At 50.9% G+C, this 20,165-nt stretch overlaps 1 protein-coding gene across 15 annotated transcripts in view; it reads right to left on the bottom strand.

The window, feature by feature from the left end:
- ZNF618 (zinc finger protein 618) overlaps nt 1-20,165 on the bottom strand; it is a 179,348-nt gene that overhangs the window by 57,089 nt on the left and 102,094 nt on the right. For 12 of the 15 annotated variants that reach the window (XM_032240453.1, XM_032240457.1, XM_032240454.1 and 9 more), the window contains exons 3-4: nt 11,023-11,282; nt 879-974 (exon numbers count right to left, since the gene is read on the bottom strand). In XM_032240453.1, the coding sequence (XP_032096344.1) occupies nt 879-974; nt 11,023-11,282 (356 nt within the window). The remainder of the gene's footprint in view (nt 1-878; nt 975-11,022; nt 11,283-20,165) is intronic. The other 3 variants (XM_032240459.1, XM_032240461.1, XM_032240462.1) reach the window with 1 other exon arrangement.

Here is a 20,165-nt window from a genome sequence, read left to right as displayed (position 1 = left end):
CTCAGCCTAAGACCCAGGGCCCCGCCTGCCCCCCACTCAGCCTAAGATCCAGGGCCCCGCCTATACCTCATTCAGCCTGACTCCGGGCTTCAGGTTCCCCTATAAGCAGATGGGGCCAGAGAGGTGAGAGGTGACAGGTGGGGAGAGTTCACCAGAGTGGCAGCCCACAGTGCAGCGATACCAGCAAATCTGGGTTCAAACCCCGGCTCACCACATCCCAGCAGAGGGAGCCCTGGACAAGTCACGGAATGACCCACACCTCGGGTTTCCTCTCTGTAACACTGTCCACCCTTCGGGGGGACGGGCTGTGAAGGAAAACACAGTAGGTCCTTAGCACAGGGCCTGGTCCACAGCCGGCACTCGATATGTAACAGGGCTGTTACTTGCAGCATTTTCCAAAGTTTATTCTTTGGAACCCAACTTCCTAAATGCACCCCAGGAAAAAGAGGACCATGGCTAAACGAGCATGAGGGAGACCTCGTGGCGTGGCCATCCTGGGGAGGCCAGGACACAGGGGCAGACGCAGGCTCTGAGAAGTCCTGCAGTGAAAGGTCAGCGGCTGGTTTAATCCAGGGTCTCCTAAACACATTTGGCTTGGAACCGTTTTGTCCCCTCAGCCTGTTTCAGAGTTGCAGCCCACAGGAAGTGCTGCCAAAATGCACCGGACATTCTAGGCATCCAGATTTCCACATGCTCTATCTTCCCTCCAGCACTCCAGTCCTTCCAGGATCCCAGGACAGGGGATGAGGAGGGTGACTCCTCTTGACCGAGATGCTAGCAGGGCCTTCTTTCTCGGGTCTGTCGCTGATGGCTGTGTCCAGCTGTGCCCCCACCCATGCTGGCCCCGGACCAGGCACTACCCCTCGGCCATCACGTACCAGATGCATATCTCAATGCTTGGTCAAAAATCCAGGTCCCTGAATACCGGCTTCGCACAGATCCACCGTGGGGGCTGCCTTCGGGCGCTTTTCCATCTGAATTACGTAAGAAATCAGAAAGAGCCCTTAAAGTTGGAGAATGCCTGGGAGGTTAGGGAAGGGGCAAAGTTGGCTGGGGAGGGGCTCTGAGTCTAGCGTTGGCCAGGTACCTGTGATTTGAGGGCCTCAGTCTCCCCAGCTGCCTTTTAAGAAGCGTGGACAAGATCACACTGCCTACCTCTTCATTAAAAACCTTGTGCTGGCCACGGGCCAACAGCTCCCTGAAGTTTTGTGTTTTCTCTGTATTCTGATTCATCATACGATCAGAACATACAATTTCTACCCAAAAACCATCCGGCATAATGACCCTCCAAGGAGATGGGCCCCACGGGTGCAGTGCCCATGTATCCCCCTGGCCTTTGACCACCGCAGACCCAGACTGATGCCGTGGGGCGAGGAGGGCCTTCTCGGGAACTCAGCTCAGACAGTCCCCTGCCCCAACGCCTGACTCCCTGCCCAGCACACTTCCCCTTCTGCTCATCCCAGCCACTTCTTTCCTGTAGGAACCATGGCTGTCACCAACACCGCCTGTCTGGGTTCACTTCATCCACAATGTGTCCATGCAGACGGACCTCTGCCCCAAGGTGAGGCAGCAGAGGCTAGGGCAGGTGTGTGCAGCATCGAGCCCAGTTCATGCAGCCAGCTAGTGGGCTGGGGGTCCTGGCTCAGGGGCTTCTCACACCAGCTCCATTCATCCTCACAATTCCAGCAGGTAAAGGTGATTATTATCCCCACTTTTCAGAAGAGGAAAGTGAGGACCAGAGGGGCAACACATAACATCAGAGGTCGGTCAGATCTGATTTGCTCCCAAGCCAAGCAACTAGCCTCTTGGAAAGCACCATGAAGAAATGGTGCTTGTGAGTTGCATGCAGTGAATCCCAGCATTTTGGGGGGCCAAGGTAGGCAGATCATCTGAGTTCATGAGTTCAAGACCAGCCTGGGCAACATAGTGAGACCCTCATCTCTACAGAAAATACAAATAATACAGGTGCAGTATCCTCCTGTAGTCCTAGCTACTTGGGAGGCTGAGGTGAGAAGATCACTTGAGCCCCAGAGATGGAGGCTGCAGTGAGCTGTGATCACGCCACTGTACTCCAGCCCGGGCAACAGAGTAAAATCCTATCTCAAATAAGAAAGAGAGAGAAAGGAAGGAAGGAAAGAAGTGAGGGAGGGAACCTTTAATGATAACCAAGCACACCAGGTCTCATTTCTATCCACCATTTTCCCAGAAGTCCTCATGAGGCTGGCAATGCAACATCCATTACAAGGATGAGCATAAGGCTCTAGCAGCTCAGCTAGGGGCTGGCAAGGAACTGGGCTTAAAGTAGGCTTTGGGGATCCAGAACCATGTTACTGCCACCATGCCAGGTCACCTACTGGATGCCAAGTGAGTCGTGTGTTCCTTTCAGTCATGGCACTTTCCTTAAATGCTACAGAGTGGCAGAGCCCCCTACTATGTCTGATGCTGCCACAAGGACTCCCGAGAGTCCTTTATTGAGAGCCCTGGGACTGCTGCCAGGGATAGCTGGCAGGGCTAGCCAGCACACAGGAGGCAGGAGCAGACTTTTCCTCTCCCCATTCCTGCTAGCACAAGTGATGCAACAGGAATCCGCAGTTGCCATCCCATCAAATCTGAGTTCACAGCTCCCACTGAGCACTTTCCCAAAACACCTGGCTTAGCTCCCTCCCAGAGCATCTGACAGATCAGCTAAAGCCAGGGGTCTAGTTCCTGACATCACAGAGGGAGACGCTGGGAGTGCCTAGGAAAGGATGTAGGCTTCTGAGAAAGAACGTGGGGTAGCAACCCTTTGCTAGGTCCAGAGAAGCTCAGGCGCCTTTCAGGATTCAAAAAACGCAACAAGATAGAAATCCAAAGCAGGTGAATGAGAGAAGAAAACACCAGGGTAGGGACAGAAGGCTGTTTCCTTACAATGGGCAGTCCATGTTTAGCCTGGAGCATCTGGGGAGCTGCTGTTCAGAGAACAGATGCTTAGGAATGCCCAGCCCTCTATGTTCAAACAGGCAACAGGAGCTGGGTCCAGGGCTTGCCAAAGGACAGGGATCTGAGTGGGGAAGTCATGGACAAGTACGTTTCCTGAGGATCTGGGGCTTGGCCTCAGACCAAATGTCCTCTGGAGAAGGGACTTCCAAGTGAGGCACAAATCTCCTGGGAGTGTGCGGCAGCTGCCCAGGGGGTAAGCAGGTCCACGCAGCCTTAAGAGATTCATCAGCTTCTAAATGTGTTCTTTCCTCAAATCAGTGTGCCAGAGAACCTGGCAGGTGGGAGGCCCCACTTGCTGGCTCTTCCCACTCTCACCTTCACCCTTCTGCCACGTTACAAACAAAAGACGATCCTTTCACCCACCGCTAATCCTGCCACAGTGCCTGAGTGCCCCAAGAGATGAAAACCTCAGGGCTCCAAGCAAAGAGGTGACCCCACCACACCGGTGCCAGGCTCAGAAAGTGAGTGGATCTAATGACCGGGAACGACTCCTTTTTCGAATCGGGTGATTTCCAATTCTTTGCTCTCAACAAAACTGAAGGAGGATCTAATGGAGTTGTCAGGCAAGAGACCATTAAAAATATTGTCTGATGATAGACCCCCGTGTGATTTCTGGCATACGACTTGGAAGGAGTTCAAAGAATTGAGTGACACTGTAAAACAAAACTCTCTCCATTGCCAGCTCCTTATTTATGTGAATGAGAGCTTTCAAAGCACTTAGACCTACAAAAACCAAAAGATAGGAATTAAATTAAAGCTGAATCTTGTCTCCTTCTAGCAATAAGAAATATTAATTCACAGATATGGGAGCCAACTGAGAAAGAAATGAAGCCCTATCCATTTCATTAAGAGATGTGTTTTCAATAATTTTTTACTTTTACATTTACTATTTACCTAAATTTGGTTTTGATGAATTGTATGCTAATAACAAGTCAATCTGGAAAAAAATGTTGGAGAATATAGAGCTTTATGATCCCAGGAAATTTTTTTTTAAAGAAATTTCAATTTCAATTTATGTACATCTTGTTACGGCAGATGAGTATGAAACAGTGATCAATAAAAGACTTTCAAGCATAAAAAAATATATTTTACATTAGGATAAAATCCTGTGGGGGCAGTGGACTGGAAATATGAGCTCAAGGAGAAAAAGGAAAGATGTAAAATTTCTGACTGTTAAAGATAGGCTTGTTTATATGTTTCTGAAGTGATGACGGTAGGTATCAAACAGTGGTGGTGTTTGGATTCCCTTGGATACGTTTTGAAAATTGGTTCACAGTTTTATTTCCAAAATGCCACCTTTTTTTTTTTTTTAACACAGTATCACAATATCCTGGAAATTATATCCTTTGCAATGATTTAAACTTTGGATAAAAATGTTAGATGTCAACTTAAACATGTGAAAAAGAAGATACAGTTTTCAAAATTCTTTTAGGAGGTGCTGAGCAAAAACAAACGTTTGAAATCCTTGGCCTTTTAGGTTCCTGTCACTCTAGAGGTAATCAGTGTCCTAGAGATATCAATGTCCTGAGGTTTCAGCTAACAGTAGCGGTACTGGTTTTATGTTTTTTTGTCCCGTTAAAAACACCTGCATGCCTATTACTTCCCTCTGCCCCCAACAATTCTACTGGAAAGAGGTGCAGGCTTTGTTCTACCTACTGGTCATTCAAGACACGGTGGCTTAGAGAAGTTAAGGGGCTTATCCAAGGCCCCACAGTAGGGTAAACCCAGAGCTCTTGACTTACAGCCTGGGGGCCCTTTCTAACAGGGACTCTCCAGCCCTTCAGACCACAGGAGGAAGCGTCAGCAGCAGAGACAGGATGCGCCTGGGAGAGTGGCCAGAACGCCTCCTTTCCGAGTGGCTGCAGCAAAGAGCTGAGAGTTGGTTCTGGCAGGCTCTCGTGTGAGGCCCTGCCAACAACCTATTGAAACAGGAAACTAACTATCAGCTGGCAGATGAATCAGGACCTGGCACCTACGCTGCCTGGGTCTGTCACAGGCTGAAACCCACGTGGCTGCGTCTGAATGACTGTCAAGCTCCTCTGCTGCTTCTTCCAGCGCCACAGCCTGGCTGCTGCCTCCTGGCTGGAGCTCCTTCCAACTTCCTGGGCCCCCCCGGGCTGCCCTGTGTGTGTGAAAACACCTCTGTACCTTGATCCTGAAAGCTCGCTGCCTAGAAACAGCCTTGCAGGACCCAGTCTCCTATCTGTCTGATCCTTGACTCTCCCTCCGGCACTTTGTCCAGTGACCCTCCCTGATCACCTATATGAGGACAAGGAACTCACTCCTTCACAGGCACACGTCCAGCAGTTCCCATGATCACAGAAAGTCCTTCCTTTTACTGAGCTGAAATCCCCTCCTGGAGACTTCTCCGTATTGGCTGGGACACCCTGGAATGCATCTGCTCCATATGCCCCTTGCAAAATGTTCTAAGTTGTGAGTATTTAGATTCCATCACCCTCCCCCTCATGCCTCCACTAACCCCAGTCTCCTCCTAACCCAGGACATACATCCCTTAGCTCCTCCATGGAGCTCTTCTCTGCACCGAGCTGACTCTCTGGGGAAGGACCCAGTGGGTCCCCGTTCCTCATTTGAAGAGAATCAAGTCTGGGCCACTCGTTCTCTCCACGGTCTCCTGCACTGCCACTGCGGAAGCTCGGTAAGTCTCGGGTCTCCGGCCCCTACAGCTCTCCCTGGACTGCCTTGTTAGTAACCACCTCAGGATTAAGGACCACAGCCCGGGGAGGAGCACCCACTGCTTGACAGTACACCTGGACCACCACGATGGGATGCGGGCATCCTTCTCTCTTAGAGCCAGGAAATGGTCTGTGGGCTGGATGCCCTGATTCTTATAAAGCCAACTTGCCTTATCTTCATCGAGGACAAGAATGGCAAGCAGGTTTCCACTTCTAATTTTTCAGTTTTAGCTGACTGGAAGAGACCTCTTGCTGTACTGTTGAGAAGGATTCTGAGGAGCACTGTTGGACAATGTGCAGTCATCACTTCACAGTGTCTGCCACGAACATGGGATTGAGCAGGAGCAACGGCAGTGCCTTGTGTTTACTATTTCTCCCAGAGGACCCCTGAAACCTCAGGTGTGGCTCTGCCCTTCCTTCTTGGGGTTGCCGTACAGAGCTGTTCACGCAGCCTGTCAGGTGGGTGCAGGCATCTGTTAACTTCCTTTCTTTCAATTCTGGTTTTATGCAACAGTTATCAAGTTTAGTATCATCTCTGCTGTTCTTGCTATAAAAGGAAGCTCTTGGTCTTGTCCCCAAACCACACACCAGCTCCAACGGTGGTGACACTCTTTCTTGCAGTGAGAGACACCCTCCTCCGCACAGGGAACTCTCTGGGTAGCAGAGAAGCAGCAGCAACCACTGTGAACTTGGCAGCCAGCCTCCTGGGCACTGATGCCCCTCCTGGCTCCAACAGGAGAAGCTGCCAAATGCCATCTGCGTGTCCATGACCCGGGCTCCTCCATGGGAAGTGCCTTGGATAATGTTTGTGTCACTGGGAACATTGTTTGTCTGATGGCTATTAAAGGGCCAGTGTGGACTTGGGGAGGCTCCCTCATGGTGCAGCACTGGGTAACTGAACAGGAACGCTATTCTACTCCGCAACAGAGCCCGTCTCTGAGCCCAGAGTGAGGCTGGGTGAGCGAAGCACTCAGGAGGCCCTCGGCACCACAGCACCCAGCACTCCCCTGCCAAGTGCCCCAGGAACATGTCAACTCTCCCATGCCCAGTGACCAGCACAATGAATGCACTCTGCGGCAGGAGCTCACTTAAAGGCACAGCTCTAGCCAGCATCCCACCCAGCCAGGTCCCTGGGTCAGCTTTCCCTCCTTGATATGCTTTCAGAAGCAGGTAGGAGGCAGGGGTTGTGAGGTTGAGTGGGCCCTTCATGTCATGAAAGAAAATGTCACCAACTTGCTGGGTGACCCTAGGTACCTCTCATCCTTTCCCCAGGCCTTTGTCTGCCCCTCTATAAAATAAGGAGGTCAGAGGTATCAAACTGACAGCATGCCTAGCTCCACTGCCCACCTCTACATCCAGGGCAGACATCAACAATCAGTCATGGCACCCTTTAGAATCTGCAACAGAGAACTCCTTACAGCCAATAGCAACTGCTTGGACTTGACCCACAAGTTAAAATATACTTGCCATCTGGAGATGAGAGGAATTCAAAAGGTTCAACTCTAACACTGATTTTGTTTTTAAATGCCTTTCTTTCCTGGTGATGAGGCCAAGCCAGCTTCCTCTGAGCCTGACCCTTGGAAGAAATCCCCCATCCCCAGGCAAGACAGCCTGCCTTCAAACATGCAAGATGAGCCGCCATGACAGCAGGGAGCACTCTGCCCCCGCTTCTACAGGGCTCCACCATGGCAGCTCCACACATCACTTGTCACTGGGGCTTCTAAACCTTTTTCACAAGGGTCTGCCCAAAGCAGATTACTGAAAAGTTTCACAAGATACTCAAAGTCCCTGAATTGCAGGGAAGCAGTACTACAAGGAACGCCAAGGTCCAGACAGGTTTCCCAGCCCAGTTCTCAGATGAGAAAACCGAAGCCCACTTGGAACCCGTGTCTTCTAACACGTTATCCTGCGCCGACTTTCTTCCCCAATCCATCATTTCAATATATCACACTGGTTTACTTCTTAGATGGGAAAAAGCAGAAACGACGACTATTCCTTCCTCTTGAAGACGCACTGTACACTATTAATATTAGTACTACTAAGAGTCATAGCTAATTGTTTGCTACATACAATGTTGAGCACTTTGCATTCATTATCTCATTGAATATTCAGATAGCCTGGTGATTTTGTAATTAATTGTAAGAACAGCGACAGATAGGGTCCAAGGTGGCACACCTATTAAGTCATGGAGCCTGGATTCGCTCCCAGGCTAAGGATCTCAGCTCATTCTCCTCAGGCAATACTGTTTCCTTCCACTGCCACCTTGCATGGCCACACCCATGAGGTGGCCAGGACAGGGACCATGCCTCATGTAACACAGGAGGACACTAAGGCACAGTGAGGCCAAGGACCCACTGCTGAGCAGCAGCTGAGCTGGAAACCAGCATTGATGGCTGGCATGAGGCTCACAGGCCCTGGGGCTCTCACTGTGCAAGCAGCTGGCCTAAGGAAGATTCCCAGCATTTCCCTGGCCTAGCTGCCCAGGGCTTTTCCCACTGAATCCAGACCACTGGCTCTATCCCAGGATTCAGATTCAACCACCCTTCACCGGGCATCTCCTGGTGAAGGGCAGAAACAGCTACTGGCTCTAATGAGTCTTAACACACACATACCACAGAGAGCAAGGGCAGGTCTTCTCCATTAACTAACAAATCCACCAGTGATTAAGACAGTCCCTGGCCTAGGGGAGTGAACACTGGCGGAGAAGCATCAGTGCAGGCCCCTGAAGACTCACTCTCTCATTCAGTACTCGCCTAAGTCACTCCTGCTCCTCCCTAAACATTCCTGGTTCACCCCTATTCCATCACTTGGGAGGATGGCATTTCCCAGCCTCTTTGAGGTTGGGTGGGGCCGTGTGACTAGTCCCGGCCAAGAACTGTGAGCAGAATTGACGTCTCTCTCTCTGGCTGCAGCAGTTAATTGCCAGCGTTAAGTCCCTCCACAGCGTGCTCTCCCTCTGTCACTTGGCTGGCAGCATTCTACATGACAGCTTTTAATCTGGATCCAGAGGGGAGCAGAGCTCCCTCTTGACGCCCAATGGACATGTAGTGTGAACAAGAAATAAACTGCTGTGGTTTTGAGCCACCAAGATATCTTGTACCTTTCAGGATCTTTTGTTACTGCAGTATAACCTGGCCCCACCCTGAGAGTTGCAGCACCAATGTCAACATCACCACTCCCAGAAACCAATACTTTGTTTGGATTGGGGCGTGTAGGCAGGGAGCATGGAGACCTAAATCTGGCAGGTCCTGGAGCCCCAATCTCTAGGGGTTTCCACTTTCATGGAAGAGACAGGCACAGGCAGGGCCGCTCTAATCTAAATAGAAAGTAGAAAGTACACCAACTGAGGAGCAGCGTAGAAATAGCCCACTCTCACCTTAAGAGATCAAGAAAGTCCTCCGGGCCAGGCACAGTGGCTCACACCTGTAATCCCAGCACTTTGGGAAGCCGAGGCAGGCGGATCATCTGAGGTCAGGCGTTCGAGACCAGCCTGGCCAACATGGTGAAACCCCATCTCTACTAAAAATACAAAAATTAGCCAGGTGTGATGGTGGTCTCGTAATAATCAAGAGGGAGCTCTGCTCCCCTCTGGATCCAGATTAAAATAGCCTGTAATCCCAGCTATTTAGGAGACTGAGGCAGGAGAATTGCTTGAACACAGGAGTCGGACGTTGCAGTGAGCTGAGATCACACCGCTTTACTCCAGCCTGGGCAACAGTGTGAGACTCTGTCTCAAAAAAAAAAAAAAAGAGAAAGAAAAAGAAAGTCTTCGGAGAGGAGGTAGCATTGGAATTGGCCTTGAAGGTTTGGTTGGATTTGGGCAAGTGGAAATGGGGGAAGGCATTCCTGGGAGAGGCAACAACATACACAAAATACAGGAAGAGCCGACTGTATGGGAAGACCAGAAGCAAGAAATGGGGCTGGAAGGTTCAGGTTATGGAGCCTCTTAATGCTCTGGCCTCGACTCTGAGGACAGTAGGGAGTCCCAGGGTTACAAGTAGGGGAGCTACATGGTTGGTGTTGTGTTTTGGCTAAGGCCTCCTGGCAGCCGGGCAGAGGGCTGGTAAGACGCAAAAGCATGGCTGTTAGCAGGATGCTGCCATGACCCAGGAGGGGCCGAGATGGTCACAGGCAGCAGGGAACAGCTGGGAAAGGGAGTTTGGGGACGATTCCCAGCAGTTGGGAAGAAAAGGCAACAGGGTTTGAATCTAAACTTGCAGAAACGAGGCCGTGTGTGCTGCATACAGGAGGCGCGCCAGAAAGATGCAGGTGAGCCAGAGCTGGACCAGGAAGGCAGCAGAGGCTGGGGTGGCAGCAGCACTTCTAAGAACACACTGAGCCTTGGAAACATGGAGGAGGGTGTGGAAGAAAGCAAAAGTCTGGGGCCAGACCATTTTCTGGCCGCCATGCCAGGAACGAGGACTTTAGGTTGCAAACGTGTGCCCACAGGGACTCTGACCCACGGATATGTTTTGTTTGGCAGATTTCAAAAGGTCAGTTGGTTGCCAACATTGAAAGCCAAAAGAATTCCCATCAAAATGTTCATTTCTGGTGTGTAGATTTGTCTGGCGACATGGCAACGCTGAGCCGCGTCCCCACCCAGCAACAGCAGTCAGCGCAGCAGCTGAGCAGCGGCCGCCCTCCACATGCGCGGCGTGCGTTCCCTAACTGGACACGGTCCCCACCACCTGTCCTGTTGGTTCATCTCTATTTATGCTAAATACACATATCTGTTGGGCCTTGTGGGCATTTGAGTCTATGAACCTGGCAGCAGTGCAGGGAGCCCCTGAGGGGTATCCCCTGGCTCATGCTGGAGACTGGAGCAGAGAAATCGTTGCTAAGATGTGAGTTTCCACAGCTGCTCTGGGCCTGGCCCAGGCCAGAAGAGGCAGGGGAGGCGCCATCTGTCAATGATCCAATCCTGATGGGGTATCTGCCCTGAGCAGCACCGGCACTGGGATCTCCCTCCCGCCAGGAGGGAGAAAAGCAGAGAAGCATTTAGGATACCGAGGAGTAAGGGCTGTGTGGGACCCCCCAGGACTATGGGAGCCCTAAGACAGACATAGGGATTCACTGGGCCCCCAGAAGGTTCCAGGCTTTGACTTAAACAGGGCACTGATGGATGGGTAGGGTCCTGCTGTCCAGCACAATAAAAAAGGCTCTCTAGCCAGGAACTACACAAGCAAAGGCAAGTCTAAGAAGCTGAGCGCTCTCCCTGAAGGCAGAGGGAGGCCAGCAGAGGTTCTCGCAGCCAGGGAGGGGGCAGAGGCGCCAGGCCCCTTCTCTCCAGGACTCCGACCCCATGTTCCCACCCTGGTCTCCGCCCTGACCACAGAGGCAGGGCACTCACCAAGGGTCTGCTGGTTGCGGACGCCGCCGATCACCACGCAGATCTCGGCGGGCACGTCGCTGGTCCCATCCTTGCCGACCGCCTTCTTCTCCTCCTTGGCCTCGCCCTGCCAGATCACCTCCTGGATGTAGTCGTCCGGCAGCTCTGTCTTAACCTTCACCTCCGTCATCGTTCCCTGCTCGGCACTCAGCGAGGCCTCGGCTGACGCTGGCTCTGAGCCCTCCACCTTGGTGCTCTTCTGGCTGCGCTTCAAGCGCTCCCTGGGAAAGAGAGTCCGTTCAACACCTTCTTCCTCCAGAGCTACACAGGAGCCCATCAGCCCATGGCACCCCAGGAACATGAAGGCTGTGTGCATAATGAATGCTAGCCCCCCACCCCGACCCCTTTAGCCTTCCACAAGACCCCCGTGGCTACCCCTGAGGCTCCTCCAGGAAACCCTAAGGCTTTAAGGAGCACAGTTTGAACACCATCGAGCAAGAAAGACTCCAACTCTGCCCATTTTACAGTTGGGGAAGCTGAGGTCTCAAGAGGTCTAGATGTGCCCAGCTGGCTTGCTTGCCACTGATTTGTTTGCACTTATCATAACTGGAGTTACAAGTGACCTAAAAGGGCACCTCCAGCTGGTTAAAATCAGTTCTTCTTGGACTTCAGTGTACATACAGATCGGCTGGGAATCTTGACAAAATGCAGATTCTGGCTCAGCTGTTCTGGGGTGGGGCCTAAGAGTCTGCATTTGTTTTCCTTTTTAGAGACAGGTCTCACTATGTTGCGCAGGCAGAACACGAACAAGCTCCTGCACTCAAGCGACCCTCCCACCTCGGCCTCCTGGGTGGCTGGGACTTCAGGCACTGTACCACCACGCCTCACCCAGAGATTCTGCATTTCTTTTCTTTTTTTTGAGATGGAGTTTCACTGTCGCCCAGGCTGGAATGCAGGGGCTCGATCTTGGCTCACTGCAACCTCCACCTCCTGGATTCAAGATATTCTCCTGCCTCAGCCTCCCAAGTAGCTGGGACTACAGGCACCTGCCACCACACCCAGCTAATTTTTGGTATTTTTAGTGGAGACGAGGTTTCACTGTGTTAGCCAGGATGTTCTCGATCTCCTGACCTCATGATCTGTCCGCCTTGGCCTCCCAAAGTGCTGGGATTATAGGTGTGAGCAACCACACCAGGCCCAAATTCTGTATTTTTAACAAGCTCCCAGGTACGGCCAGGGCTGCTGGGCTTCAAACTAGGCTTTGGGCGGTAAGGGTTTCAGTGCTTTGATGTGCGCAGTATCCAGTGCTGTTCCCTTCGTTCCCAGGAAGAAGGCTTGGGATCTTGTCCAGGCTCTTCCCTGCTCCTGTTTTACAAATGGGAAACTCCAATTCAAAAAGACACTGGGTTGAGAGGTCACAGAGCCAACACTGTGGCAGGGAGGGGGCTCTTCAAACACTGGAAAACATCCTCAATGATGTTTTCATGTCGGTTCTGAAGCAGGCAGGGCATGGGTCACTGAAGGCCTTCATGAGGGGGACAGTAAGGCCTAAAGCAGAGCTGTGACTTGCTCAGGCCAGACATAAAATTGGGGACAGGCCAAAGCAGGAAGCCAGGTCCCTGCCATCCACTCCTGAAGCATCATCCTTTCAACACAGCAGTCCACGTTATCATCCAAAGGGCCCCACAGCCTTCTGACAAGGGAAGCATCGCCCTGACTGCTCTCTGTACAGTGGGGAAGCCGAGGCGTGCACATACTGGGCAATCAAGTCATGTTCCAGGCCCAGAGACACTGCCCTGGCCATGCCTGCCTCTCTACTGCTCCAGAGGAGAGTGTGGTCTGTGAATTTCAAGGCCCAGACTCCAGGCACACCCAGGCCAGGAATGCCAGCATTCCGACTGCAGCATAACAGAGGCACTGGGCTGGGACTCAGGGACCCAGGCTGTGGTCCTCGATCTATGGAGGCTTGTCGTGTGGCGTTGGGCAAGAGGCTTCTCCTCTTTGGGTTTCAGCAGCCCCCATTATAATTGGAGCATGGGTTTCATCACATCTGCTGTCCTTCCCAGCTTCAGCTTTCCCCCAGGGTGGAGAAAGGCTGGGAAACCGAGCAGAGAGAGAGGGAAGGCCCCAGCTAATGAGGGAGACCATGAGGGGGTGCTGTGGACTGAACTGTGTGCCCCCAATTCGTAGGGTGAAACCCTAACCCCCAGTGCGACTGGATCTGGAGATAGGGACTTGGGGAGGTTAAGTGTCGCTAAATGAGGTCACATGGGAGGGGCCTTCATGAGGAGACTGGTGGCTTTGTAGGAAGAGAAAGAGATTGCTCTCTCTCCCACGTGAGATTACGGTGAGAGGGTGACCCTCTGCAGCCAGGAAGCAGCCTTCTCCAGAACCCAACTGTGCTGGCAAGCTAATCACAACCTCCGGCCTCCAGAACTGTGAGAAAATGCACTTCTGTTGTTTAATGAGGCCTACGGCAGTAGGCGTAGCATCCCACAGCGTTCTGTTAACAGCAGCCCAAGACGACTCACACAGGAGGCCAGGACTCATGTGGAACGTAAGTGTGAAGGCAGACTGGGAAAACCAGTCAGGAGCAAGGGCTAGCGTGCCAACCACTTCCTCGCTGTGGGCCTCGAGCCAGCCACCTAACCTCTGAGCCTTGGTTTCCCCAACTGCAAAATGGAGCTAAGGGGGTTGTCATGCAGATTTAAATCAACAAACACATGGAAAGTACTCAGCATAGCACCTGGCCTGGCACTGCTCTCAGGACACGGTCACCATTACCGTTGTTAATAATGACACACGGTTAGAGCTTCATTGGCACCCAGCGATGCCTCACCCTCATGCGTCTGCCCCATCAGAGGCACCAGACACACTGTCCGAGCTTTTGCCCTTCTCTGCTGTAAGGAAGTGTAAAACTGCATGATTCCATCGCCTCAGAATTCATTTCCTTCATTTATTTAAGAAACACTTACACTTAAGTGCCCGGCACTGTTCTAACAGAACACTAATTCCTTTCTTCCTTAGCAGTGACTCTAGGAAGAAAATATTGGTATTCTCTCCATTTTACAGTCTAGGAACTGTGGCACTGAGAGGTGAGATAATATACCCAAAGTCACATGGATAGTACGAGGTGGGACGGGGACCTAAGGCAGGCAGCCTGGACTGGGAGAGAAAGTCGCAGAGGACAGCCTCCTCAGCCACAGCCGAGGCCACCCCACGTCACACATCCTTGACCTTCAGCATCCAGAACAGAGTCAAAACGAAGGTGCTCGTGGGGGAGCAGAACAGGAGGTTCCCTGGCTTTGTGGGTTGATGCCACCTCTGTGGGGGACAATATCATGACCTAGAGTTCCCCTGATCCCCCAGAGGGGAGCACAGCCCCACCTAGCTGCAGGACACCACAGGGCAAAAAAAAGTCTCAAGTTCTGTGAGGCCTAAGATAAAACTGGAACTGACAGGTCCAGCAAGTCACAAGGGGACAGCTGTGGCTTTAGAGAGGGAGGTGACTCCTGCTGCCGGCCAACAAGAAAGGGGGATCCCCTGGAGTTGGTGAGCTCCCCCACATGAGAAGCACTGGAGCAGAAGGGCCAAGTACGAGGTTTGGAAGTTGGATCATCCTAGGGCCAAATCTCAAAACTGCCAGTTGTAGGTTCCTACATAAGTGACTTGACTCCTCCAAGCCTCAGTCTTCACATCCATACAATAGGGATAAACATGGTTCCTACCCCAAAGTGCTGTGATGCAAAATAAGGTAATGTCTACATAGGACCTAGGACAGTAGCTACCGGTAGAGACGTTCTACTGTATTACTGTCCTTTTTATGGAGGGCCGGGAAGGGGCATGTGCAGAGGATGCAAGGGAAGGATCTTAAGCAACATAGACTTTAGCGCATGGGCTGTGAAGTTTGGGCTGTGGAGCTGGACCAACAGTGGTTTGAATGCCAGCTCTACCACTGTTCCGTAATGGGATGCAGGCGGTGAGGGAGTGAGGACTTTGCCTAGTGCTGCAGAGGTGGTCATGCTGATGAAGCTGACAGTGAACGATGTGTATCCGCATTCAAGCTGGGGGGGTCAAGAAAGCAGCTGACATTCCTGTTTCCTAGCTAAGACCACATGGGTGCTAATGGTCAGAGTCCTGAGACTCACTGGGCAAAGAGATGGGAGGGAAGGAAACAGAAGGGGCTCGGGCCAGAACTCCCTTAACTCGGCTTTCTTCACAACCAGTGTTCTGAAGCTCAGCCTGAGGCCTCGAGAGCACTTGACCATGCCATCTGAAAAGATTCCGAGTCCCTTCCTGCTCCCAAGGTCCACATCAGCACCATGGCATCCTGGCAGGGGTAGGGAGGAGCTGTTGGAGTCAGGCAGGCTGGATGGAACTCTCATCTGCCCACCCGCACACTCTGCAGCCTTGGGCAAGAGAATCCCTTCTCTGAGCCTCTGTTTCCTTGTCTGTTAAAGGAGGACCAAGACTCTTGCCAGCTGTGAGGGTGGGCACAGAGTAGATTTCCATGAATGGCAGCTGCCATGATAATGATGACATTGGTTCATCCTTGCTTCTGGGAAGCCTTCCTGGCTTGCCTTTGGTGGAGTCAGACTCCCTCTCTGAATGCCACGTCTTCCTCGCACAGGTGCGGTTACTCTGATAGCCATCCTCCCACTGTGTCCTAATGAACTCACCTTGGCTCACTCGTGCTCTTCCCGACATTCCAGTCTTGCTTCTAGCTCATTGCCTTGTTTTATTTCCTTTGCAGCCCTGTTATTTGAAAATGCATTGTACACTGGTTCACCAGACTGCACCCGTCCTAAGAGCAGGTGGGGCCCTCGGGAGTATCATGTGCCTCTGATTCCCAGCATCCAGGAGGCCTATAGTAGGTGCTCCATAAATAAAGTATTTGCTGAATGACCAAAAGGATATCTGCCTTCCAGTAAGCAGGCCCTGGGACGTATGCCTCCTAAGACCCCCTGGGGCCCACTAGAACAGCAGAGTAGATCCTTCAGACGGGTTCCCAGAATGGATGGTTACCCATTTGCAACAGGGCCAGGCATGAATGCATCACAGGAGAGGCCCTCTCCAAAGGCACAGGGCATGTAGCAAGGTCGAAACTAGAACTCGCATCTCCAGACTCCCCATCCTTTGTTCTATCCACTGAACACCCAGCCTCAGGTCACCTGGAGTGCTCCTAACACCAGAAGCTGAGAGTCGGGCACAGAGGGATGTCTTTCTCCCATGAAAAGCTGCCTCTCCCTAGTTCTTGCACCCACATCTCCCACCCCAAACAAATCAGAGGTCGCACTGGCAAATACAGCTGCAGGTGCCTGACCAGCCAGACTCCCGACTTAGCTCACAGAACATGAGGAGCAGTGAGCCACCCTCTGTCGCCCATGGGCACAACAGCACCATAAACATCCCCTCCCTTAAACGTGATGCCCCCGAGTCCTTGCTGCAATGAGGGCATGGGCAACTTCTTTCTCTTCCCCCCGACTTCTAGGCTTTAGATTTACATGCCCAAATGATGCTTTTCTCCAATGCTTTGCATTTAATTAGGTGTCCTAATAACAATGGAATTACAGAAGTACTTATATCACTTTGAATTAGTGGCGCGGCACCTTCTAACTTCTTTAAAAAATTTTTTTTCATATATCATTTTTTAAAATAGAGCTCATTATTTTAATTATATCCATTTAAATGTACAGTGGAGCCCTTGGATATTCTCAGCACGAATCATTAGGTATATTAGTGAAAAAGCACTCGGAATCTACATGCTGACACTCCATAATCTATTCTATTTGTGTCGCTGTAAACTAGATTTATATATAGATAACTACAAAATAGTTGCTCAAGATATGCTATGAATTTTATATTTAACCCGAGACACACTTCAACATAAAATCCAAAGTCAAGCATTAAAAGGGTATTTTTCAGTAAGTACATGCAATCCGTGGTGACTGGTTACTAATAGGGCAAGTCCACCAAGAGAGCAGACCAAGTGGATTCCCATCCAAGAAGCTGTCTAAGAGCCCTGGCCTTTCTCTAAGGCAACGGTTCTCAAAGTATGTTCCTTGAAGGTCTAGGGGTTCCAGAGCAATGGCTCTTAGATGCACCCATGAGGCTGGAATGGGGAAGGCAGTGTTGAGCAGGGCTCTAAGACTCCTATTACCTCCATCTTCAATATGCACAGCTTTGCTTTTTGCCTGATGCATACAGATTTAGGCTTCTTTCTCTCTGTGGTGGGGTGAGCGGTAGCCCCCTAAAAGATACACCTACATCCTAATCTCCTGAATCTATGAATGTGACCTTATTTGGAAAAAGGCTCTTTGCAGATGGAATTAAGTTAAAGATCTTTAGATTAGGCTCATCCTTGGATTATCTGAGTGGCCCCTAAATGCAGTAACAAATGTCCTTATAAGACAAAGGAAGATTTGAGACAGACAGAAGAGAAGTTACAGAGGAGAGAAGGCAATGTGCCCAGAGAGGCAGCGCTGGAACGATGTGGCCACAAGTCAAGGAATGCTGATGGCCACCAGAAGCGGGCAGTGACAAAAATCAGATTTTCCCCTGGGGCTTCCAAAGGGACTATGACTCTTCCAACACCTTGATTTCAGACTTCTGACCCCAAGGATTGTATAAACTTCTGTTGTCATGAAGCAACAGAAGTGAAAGCAGCCATAGGAAACCAATACATTATGCAACATGACATTTGAAGAAACAGCTCCAAAGCAGTGACGTTTGTAAATTACTACCTTTCACCACCCTTGCTTTTGTTCCACTTTGTTCCTGCTCGTCCCTGCTACTGTGTCTGGCTCGGCCGATGTGCCTGCAGACTGTGCCTGGGGAAGTTTCAAAAACAAGTATCCCTGTCTCTCTGGGTCTCACCTGACAGCTCTTCAAAGAGCTCATGCCCATCTCATCACGCCTGGCATTCACGAGTCCCGTGGCCAGACGGGGAAACCAGGCATAGAACAGGGCACGGGTCTGTTTTATTCACGTCTGTATCCCCAGCCCTAGCACAATGACTGGCCCACAGAAAGAACTCAGTGCACACAGATAAAGGAAAGACATGGCCAAGGCCACAGAACTTTTAGTCTGAAAACTTTCTGGCTCCTGTCCTGGTACTGTTGCCACTAAAGCTTGCAGCCTAAGACAGTGCAACCAAGTAACTTACCAGTGGATCTGAGGCCCAAAGAGATGCCATTTCAGGCATGTCCGAGGACAGTCTGCGCTGATGTTAGGTGCCTGGGAGTGTGGCAGCTTTGTTTCCGGGCACAATTTCCACATTGTTTTGCCAATAATGCTGATGCTTAAAAGTTCTACCAAGTCACGGAAGATGTGAGTAGTGCTCAGCATCCCGGCCTTCAGTCCTACTTCTGCTGTTGATTCCCTGGGCTGGCTGCCCACCCCAAGACTCAGTTTTTCCATCTGCACAATGATTGAGTAGGAATCAGAGACATCCAAGGCCCTTACAGAGGCTAGACATTTACCCAGCAAGGCATGTGTGTCCCCTTACACAGCGGGGAGCAAGGCGCGCATCGGCATCCCAAGATTCAGCCTGGGGACCCCTGCTCTTCCTCCAAAGGGTGCCATTTACTCTCATACCTCACCTGCCTTAACAATGTTAAGGGTGGAGAAAAAGCCTCTAATCACAGTGTGTAAATAATGACCTGGTTAACTCCCTCTAGACTAAAACTCCACTCCTTAGGAAAGAAGGTTAACTGCTCTCCAGCTGAGCTTAAATACACTCTCCAGGCATGCATGGGATGTTAAATGCATCAATGCACATCCAGACATGACTCTGCCCACTGACCAAGTCCTCCAACTCTACCCATTTCCCAACACTGACTCTGTGAGTGCAAATGATTCTTATCTATTTGCCGATATCAGCAGGCCATCTCCTTGGTAATCCCTGTTAAGTCCAATAGGCTGCTCCCTCCACTACTCCACCACAGCATCTCTTTTCAAGGCCGCCAGTGGCTGCCACGCTGTTCAATCCAGTGGTCCCCTCTCAGTCCCTGTTGGACTCTGCCTCTAATAGCAGCCTCTAGCACGGGCCCCTCTCCTCCAACCAGCTGGCTGCTCACTTGGCTCTGTGCTCGCCTGGTAGACCTCTGGCCTTCTGGACATTCTTGTCTCTTGTGCTGAATCTTCTTCATCATTCCAGCTCTTACAAGCTGATATCCCCCAAAGAACAGTCCTAGGACCTCTTGTATTTTTTTAAATTATACTTTAAGTTCTGAGGTACATGTGCAGAATGTGCAGGTTTGTTACTTAGGTATACACGTGCCATGGTGGTTTGCTGTATCCATCACCCCATCATCTACATTAGGTATTTCTCCTAATGTTATCCCTCCCTTAGCCCCCCATCCCCTGCTATCCCTCCCCTAGCCCCCCCAACCCCCAACAGACCCCGGTGTGTGATGTGCCCCTCCCTGTGTCCATGCATTCTCATTGTTCAACACCCACTTATGAGTGAGAACATGCAGCATTTGAACTTCTTGTATTTTTATCCACACTCACTTCCCAAGTGATCTCATGGAGACTTATACTTTTATTTTGTATTTATCTTTTTTAATTTTAATTTTTTTTAAGAGACGGAGTCTCTCTATGTTGCCCAGGCTGGTCTTGAACTCCTGGGCTCAAATGGCCTTCCCACCTCAGCCTTCTGAGTAGCTGGGACTGTATGCCCATGCCACCATGCCCAGCTACATTCTTAGTTTTAAATATTAACTACATGGTGGCGAATCCCAAATTGTATCTCCAGCTTGAACTGCCCCCCCAAACTCCAGGCCTGCATAAACCCCCAGCTACTTCACAACCCCATCTGGATACCTAACAGGCACCTCGTATTTAACACGTCCAAAACCCTGCCGCTGTATCTCTTGCCTCAAGACGGGAAAACAATTCTGCCTTCTAGCCCAGCACTCTTCCGGCTAAACTCTGCAATCCAAGACAACACAATCAAATAACTGCCCTCGTCTCCACTTCCGCTAACAGTAATTCCATCCTTCCAGCTCCTCCTGCCCAGACTCTAGAACCATCCTTGACCTCCTTACTATGCCATGACCACCACTCCAGTTCAAACCAACTTACCCTTTCTCCTGTCATGTAAACATCTCATAAGCAGTCTCCCTTCCTCCTGTACACTGCCCTGGAATCTACATTAGACA

The sequence above is a fragment of the Sapajus apella genome, unplaced genomic scaffold (genome assembly GCF_009761245.1).
Source record: "Sapajus apella isolate SASKATOON/1434 unplaced genomic scaffold, GSC_monkey_1.0 scaffold46, whole genome shotgun sequence".
In the NCBI taxonomy this organism is placed as follows: Eukaryota; Metazoa; Chordata; class Mammalia; order Primates; family Cebidae; genus Sapajus; species Sapajus apella.
This window is presented reverse-complemented; position numbering and strand designations above follow the sequence as displayed.